At 45.3% G+C, this 15,509-nt stretch overlaps 1 protein-coding gene across 1 annotated transcript in view; it reads left to right on the top strand.

The window, feature by feature from the left end:
* The window catches only part of PADI2 (peptidyl arginine deiminase 2), a 44,174-nt gene extending 37,490 nt beyond the window's left edge, over positions 1–6,684 (top strand). The window contains exons 14-16 of the mRNA XM_063104868.1: positions 1,263–1,348; positions 3,451–3,579; positions 4,308–6,684. Of these exons, the coding sequence (XP_062960938.1) occupies positions 1,263–1,348; positions 3,451–3,579; positions 4,308–4,541 (449 nt within the window). The 3' untranslated portion in view covers positions 4,542–6,684. The remainder of the gene's footprint in view (positions 1–1,262; positions 1,349–3,450; positions 3,580–4,307) is intronic.
* Positions 6,685–15,509: the final 8,825 nt, after the last annotated feature.

Genomic DNA, 15,509 nt, shown 5'->3' with positions numbered 1-15,509 from the left:
TAGACTTGTTTTTTATTGTGGTAAAATACACATAACATGTTTATCATTTTAACCACTTGTAAGTACAAAATGTAGGGACATTAATCCATTTGCAGTATTGAATAACCATCACCACTGTCAATACCCATTATACATTTTGGTTCCTTAAATTACTTTTTGCCACTATTCAGGTTGGTATCCCCAATGAATCTCATGCCCAAAACCCTGCATTCCCACAGCTGGTTGATACTTCTGAGTACATTACTGCTGCCCATACCCAAAGCCAATGTTCCTGTTACTGGTGCCTAGGACAGAAAAAACCAATTCAAGAACCCCATCCTTTTTTATGGGCACTTTTTTTCTTTGATTGGCAGTTCTGAGTCTTGACTCTGGAGGCTTCCTTTCTATATGTTTAACATTCCCCAAAAGCAACTATAGGATATAGGAGCCATTATCTTTGTACAAATAGGGGCAAGCAGTGGTGTGGAGACAGCTCAGGTACAAGGTCTGACCCCACTCCCTTTGCCACTGACAAGCTAAAATCCTAGAAAGTATAATGGACCAGCAGGCTCTTCCCAGATCAGGCACACAAAAAATATAGGTTAAGCACATAGGCTCTGGCATTAGATTGCCTGATCTCTATAACAGTGCTGCCACTTGCTAGATGTGAGACCTTGGGCAAGTCGCATAACCTCTCTGTGCCTCCGTTTCCTCATCTTTCCTCTTTAGCAGCTACCTCGTAGAAATGTGGGGAAGATTAATGAGTTAATCCATGCAAAGCATTTAGAAGAGTACCTGCCACATTCTAGGTGCTCAGTGAGCATTAGGTATTCATCATCAGGCCAGAAGCAACTTGGGCCACCATGTGGAATAGGAGGCAGATGCAGGCCCACTCCAGGGCAGGGGTCGAGCATGAGGCAGGTCCAGAAAACGTGAAGGGTGACACCTCTGGGCATTCTGCTTCTGCCACACTCACACTGGTCAGCTGCTCATCCTTAGCAGCAGGCTCTACATGGTCAACCAGGTGGCTACTCTTGCTACTCCCACCCCAGTGACCAGACAGGGAGCAAGGCAGCTGCGCCACTTCCCTGGCTCAGGTGACATGGCCAACCCTGGAGAAAGGTTGGCCCTCCCCAGGCAGAGGGGACCTGATTTCCCTTGGGGTTGCCCTCCTGTCCCCCAGCCTGTCCCAAGGCCCACCTCCCCCATCCCAGTCCAGTAGTTAGCACGGGGGGGCCTGGGTACCTAAAGCTTGACCATCCCATATCCTCTGACCCCCACAGGCTTGGGTGGCATGAGCAGCAAGCGAATCACCATCAACAAGATTCTGTCCAATGAGAGCCTTGTGCAGGAGAACCTGTACTTCCAGGTGAGGGTGGGGCCCAGCCAGTGCTGAGGGTGCTGGGCCAGAGATCCCAGGGAGGAACGAGGCTCCCATCCTCATATCCTTGGGGCTTCTGTGGAGAATGGCCAAGGGATCAGGGGCTCCTGGCTCAGAGCGCATCACTCCTATGCTAAAGATGGAGGGTAAAAGGGTGACATAGGTGGATGTGTAGGTCAGCAGAGACTAGAGGCAAGCAGGAGACCTGGGAAGGAAGGTATACCAGGCAGTGCCAAAGAGCCAAGATCTCTGTTAGACTAGAGCCCATGACGTTTGGGGAAGGTGCAACCCTTTAAAATATAATGAAAGCGACAGACTTACTCTCCAGAAAAATGCTTATATGAACATGCACCCTGAACTTTGATTAGTTTTAAGAGATCACAGATCCCTGAAGCTTTCTGTCTGTGCATGGATCTCACCCTCTGAGTCTTTTAGTCTCAAAGATTGCATCCAGAAGTAGAAACCAGTTATATTTATTTGAATTAAATCTCTATTTGCATGGTGTGTTAGTCCATTTTCTGTCACTGATAACAGAATACCTGATACTGGGTAATTTAATAAGGAAATGAAACTGCTTTCTTACAGTTTGGAGGCTGGGAAGTCCACAGTCCAGGGGGTGCATCTGGTGAGGGCCTTCTGAGTAGGAAGTCTTGACAGACAGTCCCGTGGTGACACAGGGTGTCAGTTAGCGAATGAGCTGAGCAAGAGGGAGCTAACCTTCTCATTTGTGTCCTGATAAATCAGAACCATGCCTATGACAACCCATGAACCATAAACCCATTACTCCATGAATGGATCAATCTATTAACAAGAGTACAGTCCTCACAATCCAATCGCCTCTTAAAGGCCCCACCTTCCACCATCATATTGGAGGTTAAGTTCCAGCATGAACTTGGGGGGATGTTCAAGTCATAGCACCTGGGCATATTTAAAAGGACCAAGTTTTTAAAAATTAAAAAGCAGAAAACTCAACTCAAACTGGTTTAAACCAAAAGGCATAATTGGCTAATATAAGTGGGAAGTCCAGCAGTGATAGGGATTTCAGGAACCGGTTGATGATCGGGGCTCCAGTTCCATCTCTCCGCACTTCTTGGGCTCTGCAGGTGCCCTCATGGTAGGAGCATGGCTGCAACAGTTCAAGGCCTCACACCCACCCAGCACACCACCCACAAAGACAGAGGTCTTATATGCCCTTGACAATTGAGCAAGAACTTGCATTTCACTCTGATTGGGCCAACCTGAACCAGTTACATGGCCAGGGGAGTACCATATGTTGATTGGCTTAATCCTGGGTTACTGCCCATCCCTGAACCAATCATTGGGGCAGGGAGGTAGGGGTAAGAATTCACTAATTAGCTTTCACCTGGAGGTGGGGGTGGGGCCAGTTCAACCCAACAACATGCCGTGGGGAGATGGGGGTGGAGTGGATGCCCGGGAAGCAATGCGAGGCCCACTAAAGTTTACAAAATGCCTCACTGGCCATTGGAAAGTTGACTTCATTATAACTTCCCCCTCTGTGGTCATTTCCTGGCATCAGGTAGAGCCGAGGTCAAATCCTGGCCTCCACGTTTGGCAGTAAGACCTGGGACAACTAACTAAGGACTCTCTGTCTTTGGTTCCCTCATTTCTAAAAAGGGGATAATAATGGGATCTACCTCATGGGGTTGAAGCTTAAATAAGTAATCTATGTAAAAAGCACTTAGGACAGTGCCAGGCCCTTGTACACGTTAGCTTTTAATATAATTACCAGAATCATCATTGGTGTTATTCTTACCTCATGGGGTGGCCTGAGGAGTCACTGAGATACTGTGTGGGAGCACTGAGCACAGGGGCTGGCTGTCAGTAAGTGCTCAGTACATGACAGCTGCTGATATATTTCTGTGACCTTGCTCTGCTTTGTTATTGTTATTACTGTGTTCCTGAGCCCTGGTGGAGAGGGGCTGGGAGAGATGGCAGGGAGCCAGTTGAGCACTGGAAGTATCCCTGGAGTGCCAGGGCCCTGGCCTGATGCTGTAGATAGGTGGGGCTGATAATGTGCCAGGTGTGTGTCCCCTTACCTGCATGCCCTCCCTCCTTCCCTGCCTGCCCAGCGCTGCCTGGACTGGAACCGCGACATCCTCAAAAAGGAGCTGGGACTGACAGAACAGGACATCATTGATCTTCCTGCCCTGTTCAAGATGGACGAGAAACGCCAGGCCAGAGCCTTCTTCCCAAACATGGTGAGGCCCTCTGGACCCCAGCCCTCACCCCACGCCAAGTAGGGGACAGCCAGATCCAGAAAGATCCCTGCGCTGAGGCTGTTTAGTTTGGAGGTGCATGTCCCAGTCCAGGCTGAGCTGCTGTGTGAACTTACCCCCGGGACTTGCCCTCTCTGGGCCTCCATTTCCTCCCAGGGGTAATATGCTTGTCCGAGCTGCTTCACTAGGGTGCTGGGAATCCTTTACCTTAACAGTTAGGAAAGTACTTTGCAAAAAAGTAAAAAGTCCTTTTTGTACAGGAGAAATTCTTGTTATCATAGAAGGGAGGTTTCCATGAGATGGAAAGAGGTTAGAACGAAACACACACACACACACACACACACACACATACATACACATGCACACAGAAATGCATACATACGAGTACATACCCACACACGTATGCACATTTATGCACACATGTACATGTACACACTGTTGTGTGTATATATATCCACGTGTACATACATGTACATACACTCGTGCATGCTTTTGAACATACAGAGGCAGATTGCCTGGTTTTCCACTTCAGCTCTGCCATTTATGAGTTGCTTAGCCTTCTCTGTGCCTCAGTTTTCTCATCTATAAACAGGATAATCAGTATTTACTTCACAGGGTGGTTGTAAGTTTCAATGAGCTTAGAACAGGGCCAGGCACATAGTAGGTGCTCACTAAATGGATGCTGTTGCCACCCCGGTCCCCCATCACAGGTGAACATGATCGTGCTCAACAAGGACCTGGGCATCCCCAAGCCGTTCGGGCCCCATGTTGAGGAGGTATGCTGCCTGGAGACCCATGTGCGTGCCCTGCTGGAGCCCCTGGGCCTTGACTGCACCTTCATCGATGACATTTCTGCCTACCACAAGTTTCTGGGGGAAGTCCACTGTGGCACCAATGTCCGCAGGAAGCCCTTCACCTTCAAGTGGTGGCACATGGTGCCCTGACCTGCAGGAGCCCTCATACTTCCCTCCTTCCTGAGTTCTCCAGACCCCTCAAGCCCCCTAGATCCTCCCCCTGCCTGACATGGACTGGAGGACCCTGCTGGGAGACCTTGAAGAAATGGGGTGGGATCTGGGGTATCTGTGCCTCGTCCTCCCCGAGAAGGGCCTTGGTGTCCATTGAAGCCACCACTCTGTCCTTCCTGAAAATAGCTGGGCATTTGGCCAGTGTCTGTATAGCCCCCACATGAGAAACAAAACAAAACAAAACCCAAAAACATGTATCCAAACCATTCCCCAAAGAATTCTTAGTCTCCAGTCCCAAACTGAAAGAGGGGGGAACAGAAGGAGGTCTTTGACGGCAACTTCTCCCAGCAGCCATGCCCCAAAGTCCAAGATAGAACACATGGAAAGGGACCCTGTGACCCAAGATATACCTTGAACTGCCACCATCATTTCAAATTCATCTCCCTTGGAGTTTCCAGGTGGCCACCCCCAATTGTTCATTCCTTACCAGCCTCTCTTTACTCCCTCTTGGCTTTCTCTCTGCAGTGTAGACACCATTGGCTAGCCCTCCCTGCTCTTTGAGGGTCCAATAATGTAGCTTAGAATCTTCCCTGGAAACAGATTTTATCAGAGCAATTTCTCCATTTGTGAGATGCAGACACAGGCTCCCCCAGATGCTTGGGGACTTCTCCCCAGACCAGCATCTTGTGGTAAAGATGCCCCAGGTCAGCCACATCTGTCTTCTCCTGCCTGTTCCTTGATTCTCTGGCCAGTCCCTGACTTGCCTCCTCCCACCACCTTGACTTCCTTCCTGTTCCTGATGCCGTCTCTCCGGGCAGCTAGACAAGCACTTCATCATCAGCCAGATTCAGACCTTCCCCAGGGCATAATTAACAAACTTCCCCTCCTCCCCAGACATCAGGCCCAACACTTAAGGACCCTGGCCTACCCTCCAGACCATGGCCAGTTCTGGGCCTTAAAGGCAAACTGATTATCCTATTGAAATTCACCAGTGCATTTGCCATAGACCCTCTCATTTGGATGTATCCAGATTAATTCCCTGGCTCCAACTGAAAAGACTCAGTTGCAACTTTAAGAAATTCCTTTAGCTCCAGGAGAATAAGTGAGCTATAATTCCACTTTGAAAGTTAAAGTTTATAAATTTGTGTTCTTGGGGAAACGGTATTTTCATTTTAGATTATTTCGTTCAACCATTCAATGAACATTTGTGTGCCTAAGTGCCAGGCCCAGTGTTGGGCTCTGAGAATACAGCGGTTAGTAGCAAACTGGATCTGGTCCCTACCCGCATGGAACTGGTCAGTTCCCAACATGCAAAGCCCACATGTAAATGGCCAGCATCTGCCCCTTCAGTGATGTGCTCTTTAGAAATCCCAGTCCACTATATTCAGGAAATGCACAGGTCACAAACCTTCCTGCAAGTCACTGTCTTGGTGAAATGGGAGGTGGGGTCTTCTTTAAACAGGGCCCCTTCCCGTCCAGCTGGGCCAATACCACCTATCAGATCAGACCCCAGAGCCTTCAGAAGCTGTTGTCCCCCTTCTAGGGACAGTGGCTCCTGTCTTTGAGGGCCAAAGCCCCAGATCTTCTCTCCAGCCCCAGAGCTAAAAACACCAAGTGCCTCTTTGAGGGTGTTTATCTGGAGACTTAGAGTTTGTCGTGTGTGTTTGGTTAATGTGGGTTTATGGGCTTGCTTTCATTTATTTCTAGTCTATGTTAAGGGGAGTGAGTACCTCCCATGTGGAGATAGTGTGTTTTTCTAGATTTTTCTAAGGCTCTCCCCATCAATAAGTCAGTAATGTCTGATGTTTCTGGAGCCCCCAGGGCTCAGACACCTGTTCCCATCTCACTTGCCCAGCCAGTATGACGATCGACCCCTGGCGTGGACAAGCCCCCCTGGACTCATCAGTCTTCCCCACCCATGACTTTCTATAAATGTGAGCCTCAAACAGGCTTCGCTGTTGCACAACTCAGCTAACTTCCTGTTTCTATCTTTATTTGGAAATGTTTCATGTAAGAGGTCATGGGGGTGTCATGAAGATGGCCAGAAGCAGGGCACAGTTTCAGATTTCTGGAAGAGAGGCCGTGATGGAGATCAAAAGATGTTTGGGGAAGAGCCTGACTAAAAAGCAATAAAATAAACTGTCCAAGGGGAGTCCTGTGGCAATTGGTGTGATGTTCTTTGCTGCTTCATAGATGTGGCCTGGAGTGTTGCTGACCACACATGGGCCCTCTCCTGCTCCTGCAGCCCCTGTTATTCTAGGTGCAGGATCTGGGCTCTCGGCAGGAGTATCTCAAGGGTTTGGAATTCCCCACCCACTGAATGGCTGTGAATTACATGGCCACCACCCGGGGTCAAGACCAATACCCACCATCAAGTCTGACTATATTTTTCTGGTGGAGTTTCCCAGAAGTAGACCCTGAGATGAGCATTTGGGAACAAGTGATTTATTAAGAAAGAGGCTCCAAGAAAAATCAGTAAGGGAGGTGGCAGAGCAGGACAGGGAAGGGGAAGAAGCCAAACAAGGGGACAATTGTAGGTGAAGCCCCAGCCTGATCCCTGGATTGCTCTGGAGCATAAATGGCACCTCAAAGTTCTTCCGTCTTGAGGCTGAATCTTTGGACACCTGCACCAGTCAGTCATTGGCTCTGGGGACTTTGGCTCTCTGAATAGGCAAGAGGGTACCAGTAGCCCACAGGCAATCATCTAAAGAAGATCACAGCTGTAGCTACTGGGAACAAAGTCACAGGAGCTGGGAAAAGGATTCACAAAACCAGAAAAGGATCTGGGCAGGGTACCAACAGTCACCACTGCTCTGGGAAATACTGTTTTTATAATAGGAAATTATTAGGGCCGGCCCGTGGCTCACTAGGGCGAGTACGGTGCTGATAACACCAAGGCCATGGATTCAGATCCTATATAGGGATGGCAGGTGTGCTCACCGGCTGAGCGTGGTGCTGACAACACCACGCCGAGGGTTCAGATCCCCTTACCGGTCATCTTTATATAGGATAAAAAAAAAAAAAATTATTATATGTAGGTATTTGTGATTTGACCCATGCTATAGAATCCATACAATACAGCCATGATCTAACAGGGTCTTTGTGAACAAACTCCTGAGGCCTTAAAATGGAGCCACCTGGTTGGTTGCTGAGCCTAGAAGCTGCTTACAAGCTCTTTGGGATATACCTGGGGTCCTTCTCAGCCCTATCTTGGGCTTCTGTCCTGACATCTTTGTGCAACTATTTTAAGGGGCCACTGTAAAAGTGAAAATCATTGGTTCTCTTACTCCCAGGCTTAACCCATGGGTCCAGCCCTTTGAGATCACTATTCCCTTAAACTCCCAGTTAATGTGCTCCAAGCCACAGCAAAGCCGATCTTTCATAGGTTTCCTGACCAACCTATTTCTCAGCTCCCCAAGGAATGCTGGTGTGTTAAACAAAACCATCTTGGCCACTCACCCACCTCAGGATTGCTGAAGGTCACCCTCAGACTTCTAAAACAGCACTCTCCAATAGAAATATAATGCAAGCCCTATATGTAATTTTAAATTTCCTAGTAACTACATTTAAAAAGTAAAAAGCGTGTGAAATTAATTTTAATAATATATTATCTTGTATTTTTAAAAATGCTTAAAATGGAAATCATATGTGTTTTATCACAATAAAAAAAAAAAAATGAGGAGGGCAACTGACCTCTCTACCTGGAAGCAGGCAAGACAGCAAAGTCCAGGGTCCTAGGCAGGAGCCAAGGAGCCATCCGCTCCGCCCAGAAGCAGGCAAGAGAGAATGCAGAAAATACCACTTTTGCACAGGTGGCCCACCATAGCCACTGCCACAGCCACAGCCACCACAAAGTGGCTCAATACCACAGCAGTAGCCACAGCCACCATGCAGGTGTCCCATGAGACACTCAACTACATTGACACAAGGAGAGTCACCAGCTGAGACCAGAAAAAGAAGAGAACATTTCTCTCCTCAAAAGCCACTCCAGAGTAACAAAAGAAGCAACTGCTCTACCAGATGACCAGACATCAACATAGAGATACTAGAAATACAAAAGCCTGAGAAAATATGACACCACCAAAAGAATACAGTAATTCTCAAATACCAGACCCTATAGAGCAGGAAACCCTTGAAATGACTAAAAAGGAATTCTGAGAAACAGTCTTAAGGAAACTCACTGAGATATGAGAAGACTCAGTTAGAGAACATAATGAAATGAGAAAAAAAAAAAAAATCCAGGATATGAAGGAGGAAATTTACAAAGAGATCAAAACCTTAAAAAAGAATGTAGCAGAACTCACAGAACTGGAAGTTTCACTCAATGAAATAAAAAACACAACTGATAGCTTAAGCAGCAGGCTGGAACAAGCAGAAGAAAGAGTTTCTGATCTTGAAGGTAAGCTTTTTTTTTTTTTTTTTTTTTTTTTTTTTTTTTTTTTAAAAGATGACCGGTAAGGGGATCTTAACCCTTGACTTGGTGTTGTTAGCACCACGCTCAGCCAGTGAGCAAACCAGCCATCCGTATATGGGATCCGAACCCGGGGCCTTGGTGTTATCAGCACCGCACTCTCCCGAGTGAGCCACGGGCCGGCCCTTGAAGGTAAGCTTTTTGAAATAAACCAAGTAGACCAAAAATAGGAAAAAAGAATTTTAAGAAATGAAGAAAGTCTATGAGAAATAGCAGACAACCTTAAGTGCTCAAACATTCGAATCATGGATGTTGCAGATGGAGAGGAGAAAGGAAAAGGCATGGAAAACCTATTCACCAAAATAGAACAGAAAACTTCCCAGGTATAGGGAAAGACATGGACCTTCAGATCCAGGAGGCTCAAAGGTCTCCAAACAAATTCAACCCAAAAAGATCCTCTCCAAAACACATTATAGTCAAACTGCCAAAGCTCAAAGACAAAGAGAGAATCTTAAAAGAAGTAAGAGAAAAGCATCATCACCTATAAGGGAGCCCCTATCAGACTAAGAGCAGACTTCTCAGCAGAAAAAAAACTCTACGTGCCAGGAGGAAATGGGATGATATATTCAAAATACTAAAAGAAAAAAGCCTGTCAGCCAATTCTTCAGCTATTCTTCAGAAATGAGGGGAAAATAGGGTATTTTCCACACAAACAAAAACTGAGAGTTCACCACCACACAACGAGCCCTACAAGAAATCTTCAAGGAAACCCTGCATCTGGAATCTGAAAAATGAGAATTACTACCATGAATACACAAGAAAGAACAAAACCCACTGGTAGAACAAGAGTGCAAACAAGCAAGAGAAAGAAACTAAATCTTACCGCCACAAAAAACCATAATGTTAATGGAATAATGCCCTTGTTTTATTTCTAATTTTGGTAATTTCAGTCTTCTGTCTTTTTCTTGGTTGGTCTAGATAAAGGTTTTCAATTTTTGTTGATCTTTTTAAATAAATAAATGAACAAAAATCCTCAAGTATAAAAAGGAGGAAAGAAATGTTTTTCTTTAACCCAATATATCCAAATTATCATCATTTCAACATGTAAACATGTAATCAAAATTTTAATGAGGTTTTTTACATTCTCTCTCTTTTTAGTAATAAATCTTTGAAATCAGATGTGTATTTTATACTTATATTACATCTGTATTTGAACTAGCCACATTTTAAATGCTCAATTGCCACAAGTGGCCACTATATCAGACATTAGCCATCACTGGCCCTTTCCAGTGCAGACCCCTTTCCCCTCCAAAAAGTTCTCTTGCTTGACCATGGCTGCTGCCATGTTGAAAGGGACCTTTGCCAGAAAATGGCCATCTTTGGGGAAACTAAAACCAAGCAGAAATTTTCAGTTAGCCATTAATTTAGGAACTGATTCCTTGAGGTTTAGCAGAGGCATTGAGAAACTGACCATAGGCCTGAAACCACCTGGAGATGAAATCATGCCCCAAAAGGATCTTTCTCAAAAGTTTATTTCTGTTTATCTTCCATTACACCCTCTTATGTTGATTTACTTTAGATGTTCCCGTGCCTAAGATAAGAATTGAAACTAAGTTTTCTTGTTTTTCTTGCCTTTCCTAATCACTGCAAACAGAGGAAATCCAAGAGAAAGGCAAAGCACCCTAGCTGATTATTGACTCACCTTCTTGCTTAAAGGAAAATTGCAGCCACATTAGTTAGAGGTGGGAGTCAGGTATTTTTATGTCCTAGTGATGCTTGACTCAGGTTACTGTCCTAGAGCTCTCCCTAGGAGATAAGAACTCCAATCCAGAAATAACATCAAGGGCTTGAAGTTGCAGCCAGGCCATCATTTGCAGACTCTCTGATGCCAAAGCACCCAGTCCATCATGGGATCCTACATCTGACTCAGACCCTCTGATGACCCCATGGCCAGCCTCCCCCTTTACCTGAAGGACAAAACCCTCACTTCACCTTCCCACCTCTTTATAAACCCCAGAACAGGCATCAGCAGACAGGATGATTTTAGCCTGGTCATCCCCAGATGCCCATTATCTAAATAAAGCTTCCAATCCTTGCACCAACTTTTGGGCTTTCGGGTCATTTGTTTAATACGGGAGGGCAAGTCGAGCCTGTTGCCAGTAACAATGTTACCAGGACTGGCCTCTCTCTCAGCAAGGGGAGACCTGTAGCCAGGTCCCCTCTGCCCACTGTCAATATGGAAAGACCCACCAGTCCCATGGGAAAGGAAAACATGACTTCCTCACTTCCAGTCTCCTTCCCTTCACTGTTCCCTTGACTCTGTATTTTCATGTAAAAGGTTGTCTTGGAGTCACAGGTGAAAGGGATGAGGACCTCACCATCTCAGCTGCCTCATTCTAGATGAGACCTGAGCCATACCTTGGCATAACCAAAAGCCTGTGGAAGCGGGATTCCCCCCCACACACACTCCCCAAACAAAAGGCAGCCAGGGATGAATTCTGCCTCCTCAGTGGGACTTATGCAGGGTCCTTACCTAAGGGGCATCAGGTCCAAGGTGCTGATGGCAAAGTTTTTGGTAACTAAATACAGTGAGTGACACCAAATGGCAGCACGAGGTGTCACTTCTCCGGCTGGACAACTAGAAAAAGGACATGCCCAGGCAGAAAGCTCAGCTCCACGGCCTTGCCTCAAGCCTGGCTGATGGGAGAAATCTGCTTTTTCACCTGTGCTTCTCTCTAGTCCACTGAGGCCAGCACTCTTTTCTGGCAATCCTGATCTTTGAGAAATCAAAGGCCTTGCCTGGATAATCTCTAAGCGACCTGCCCAGTTCAAGCCAAGCCTGCCTTTGCTTCAGCCCCTCATCCTCCACAAGCTAAGGTCCACTTTATCACAGTCCTGGTTCTAACGATGACTTACTAACGGTCTCTAACCAGCACGCTACAGCCCCATTCACATTCTGCTATGCCACTGAGTGTTGAAGAGAGACCTTTAAAAGGAATGCTTAGTTTTCCTCCTGATGGCAATTCCCGGCACACAGTCAGGGCTCAGCAAATACATTTTGAAAGAAAGAATGAGACCTCAGCCCAGCTGGACAATGGAAGCAGAAGAATCAGCCCGACCATTTCTTAAACACTGATTACAGCCTGCCAGGTCAAACTATACAAAGTGCCATTTTGAAGGTCAAAATGGTCAAACAGAGGCAATTTCATACAATTCAATCCAATATTTTACATACATCATCTCATCTAATTCTTGAAACAAAAACTGTGACGTTGTTATCCCCACTTTACAGATGAGGAATTTGAGGTTCAGAGAGAAGAAGTGACTTGCTCAAGGTTACACAGCAGGAAATAGCAGGACTGAGATTCACACCTTGTTGCTTTGCCTCCCACGGATTTGTCACCCCTTTTCCCCTGGGTGACAGAGCCGCCGAAGATTACTCAAAGCCCATCTCTTCTGAGCAGAGAGAAACCCCAAAAAGGAGTTAAGCTCCCAGAACCCTCAAGATAGAGGCATTCTCTCTATCTGGGAAATTAACCATGAATTGGGGTTCTCTTCCCGCATTTATTCTCCAGACCAGGAAGTTACAGGAAGGGAACATAGGTGGGGTTTTTTCTAAGTATAGTTTAACAAGTTTAACAACAGAAGCTTATAGCATTCAGTAAGACAAGCAAGGCGACCTTCTATAATGCAATTAAGTCAATCCACTAACAAAAGCTTTATCTTAGCAAACATTCTCTTCTTACAGCAATTTCCCAGTATCTTTACACCAATCAGTAACCTGTCTGTCTTTGAGCCAGCAACCTTGCTGTGTTACAATTTTTTATCTTACAACAGAGACTATATAGCCCGGGGAAAATTTCCTGTCCTTTGCAAGGTCAGTATTTGAAACTGCAAGGCTTTGGAAAACCAGGCCCTATGAAGTACATTTGTTTTATGCATACTTCACAACACCGGGGTGGTCTGACTCTGGAGCCCACACACTGAGCTCCTGCACTTGACCACCTCATCTTAGAAACAGCCTTCTAATCCAAGTTCAATGAGTCATTCTTTTACTCACAAATGTTGCCTTTGCACCAGTTATGTTTTAGCATACCAGGTATTCTATTAGAATTTTACTAATGAGACTCTTGCCAGTTAGCTCAGTCGGTTAGAGTACAATCTTATAACACCAAGGTCATGGGTTTGGATCCCGTATTAGCTGCCAAAAAAATAAATGGGTACAGAATCTTACTAACAAGAAAACCCTGCTACCTGCAAGCAAGACGTCTAGAGATTATAGGATTCCCACAAACCCCTCAAAGGCAATAGAGCCCATAATGAAATGACCTTTACATAGCTCAGTATGTACCTCCTCTGGACTTCAGCGCAGAGTAATATGGAATCGTTAAGTCACAAAAAGCAAATCATACTTACTCACCCAGCCATTGATTCTTTTTTCCCATTAACATTTGCTAAGCATATACTGTGTGTAAGACTAGCGTGATCTTATAATTTTTCATCTAAATGAGGACATTTTTGAGAGTGAAAGGAGGAACTACAAATAATTCCACCAGGACAACAGGTGAAACCAGAACCATGCTGGGCAAAACAGGATGTTTGTTCTCTCTGGAAAACCCTATGCATGAGACATGATCTCTTCCCTCAGGGAGCTGTCAGAGAGGCAGACAGGAGAGGAGAGAGGCAGACCGATGGAGCCAGGCCTTGGTAAATATTTGCTGCAGGAATGAATGAGGTACAAAAAGTTGTGGAATCATACACACACATCTCTAATTTTTTCCTGCTGGGAGAGTGACCAAGGGTGGCCTTGAGGTTCATTTGGGCTAGTATGAGTGACAGTTGAATGAATGTAGGAATGAAAGATTGGGCAAAGAAGGGAGAAAGGGCCCGCCAAGCTAAGTGGAGATACAGAGGGGTTTAAGTGTATGATACGTCTCTTTGAGAAATAGCAACCACACAGAATGGCTAAGACATAGACTGCAGTCATGCTGGAAATACTAAGGTTTGAGCATTAGGAACTCCTGGAAGTTTTGGGGCAGCAGCATTCACATGATCAACCTTGTATTTTAGAAAGCAGACAATAACACATTTCTTTACTGCTATTTAGCTAATAGGAAAAACATTTTTAAGAAACTGCCTGAGGAAGGATCAAACCATGGTACATCCCTATATTTAAATATTTTGAAATAGATCAATAGCACATAAAATGAAATAGATCAGTGTGTACTGACATGGAAAGACCTCCAAGACACAGCACTTGAAAAAGTGGCAGTTTGCAGAACAACATGTATATTATGATTTGTATTTAAAAAAAAAAGAGAGAGAGAACAGCAAGCAAAGCCATGGATTTCTGTAGAAACATACATATGTATACACGTGCAAAGAAAAAGATCTGGAAGCATTCCCATGAAACTGACAATAACAATCACCCCTGAGAAAGGAAGTGTGACCAAGGGGATTTAAACATTATCTATATTGCTTGAAATTTTTACATAGTGAGAATTTAACTACATATGCACTTTTAAATAATTTTCAAATGCTGCCTGAAATCCTTGGCATCTTATTTATGTGAAGTTTTCCCATCTTGATTAGCATAATCTATTTCTGCTAATAATGCAGTTCTCTTTTACCTCTTTCCTTACCTCAGCTGGACCACCAGTTTAAGGATGATAGCTCTCTACAGATACTAATTCATTTAATCCTCCTCCCTTCAAGGTGACTGATTCTTTTTCCCCATTTTACACAATAGAAACTAATGCACAGAGAGGCTAAGTAACTTGCTCAAGGTCACAGGGTAAATGGGGGATATCACAGGGTTTGAACCTCCCAAAGGCTTGCTCACTTGATCATTCCACCTCTCTGTCTGTCTAGAAGGTCCACTTGCCTTTAATATTCTGCATCTCTCTGACTTGTTTTGTTTCCAAATGACTATTTACCACTATTCCTTTTTGCATTTCATTTGCATGACTCTGTTTCTGATAGAAAGCGGTACTCAAAATCCAGATTCAGCTGGAAAGGGAGTTTAATCATGTGCAATGTACTGTGTTTGCAAAGTGTACACCCTCACACATCCAGAGGACCAAGTTAACTGCTAATTTGAGAGTATGCTGGTGATGTGGCAGGCAGATGGGAGTGAGACAGAGGTTAGCAGGGTGGGTAAGCTCCAAATTTATGCCTGTGTGTGTTGCTATAACGCCCAGCAGCATGACAGTCCCCAGAAGGCTTTGGACCACTTACTAAGTCCTAGCAGCTGAGCTGACTTCATCTTTGTGAAACGCGGCCCCATCTGGAGTGGGAGTGGCTCGTGACTTTTTGCTCCGGGAGTTCCATAGAGGCTGCTCATGAAATTGGAGAAGTCTGTAGCATATGATCATCCCCATCCCACTAAAAAAGAATATTTTGAGAAGTCTAATTACATGGTGGGGTTTGCATGGGATGAGGGAAGAGGGTTTAGTTAAGCCCTTTGTAAGGGCAGGTTAACCAAGTCTGAAAGGGGCAGTTCTGTGAGGCGGGGGCGCCCTCTGCAGATGGATCAG

This window comes from Cynocephalus volans, chromosome 8 (genome assembly GCF_027409185.1).
Source record: "Cynocephalus volans isolate mCynVol1 chromosome 8, mCynVol1.pri, whole genome shotgun sequence".
NCBI lineage: Eukaryota > Metazoa > Chordata > Mammalia > Dermoptera > Cynocephalidae > Cynocephalus > Cynocephalus volans.
The sequence above is the reverse complement of the archived record's forward strand: the minus strand, read 5'-3'. Positions and strand labels throughout refer to the sequence as shown.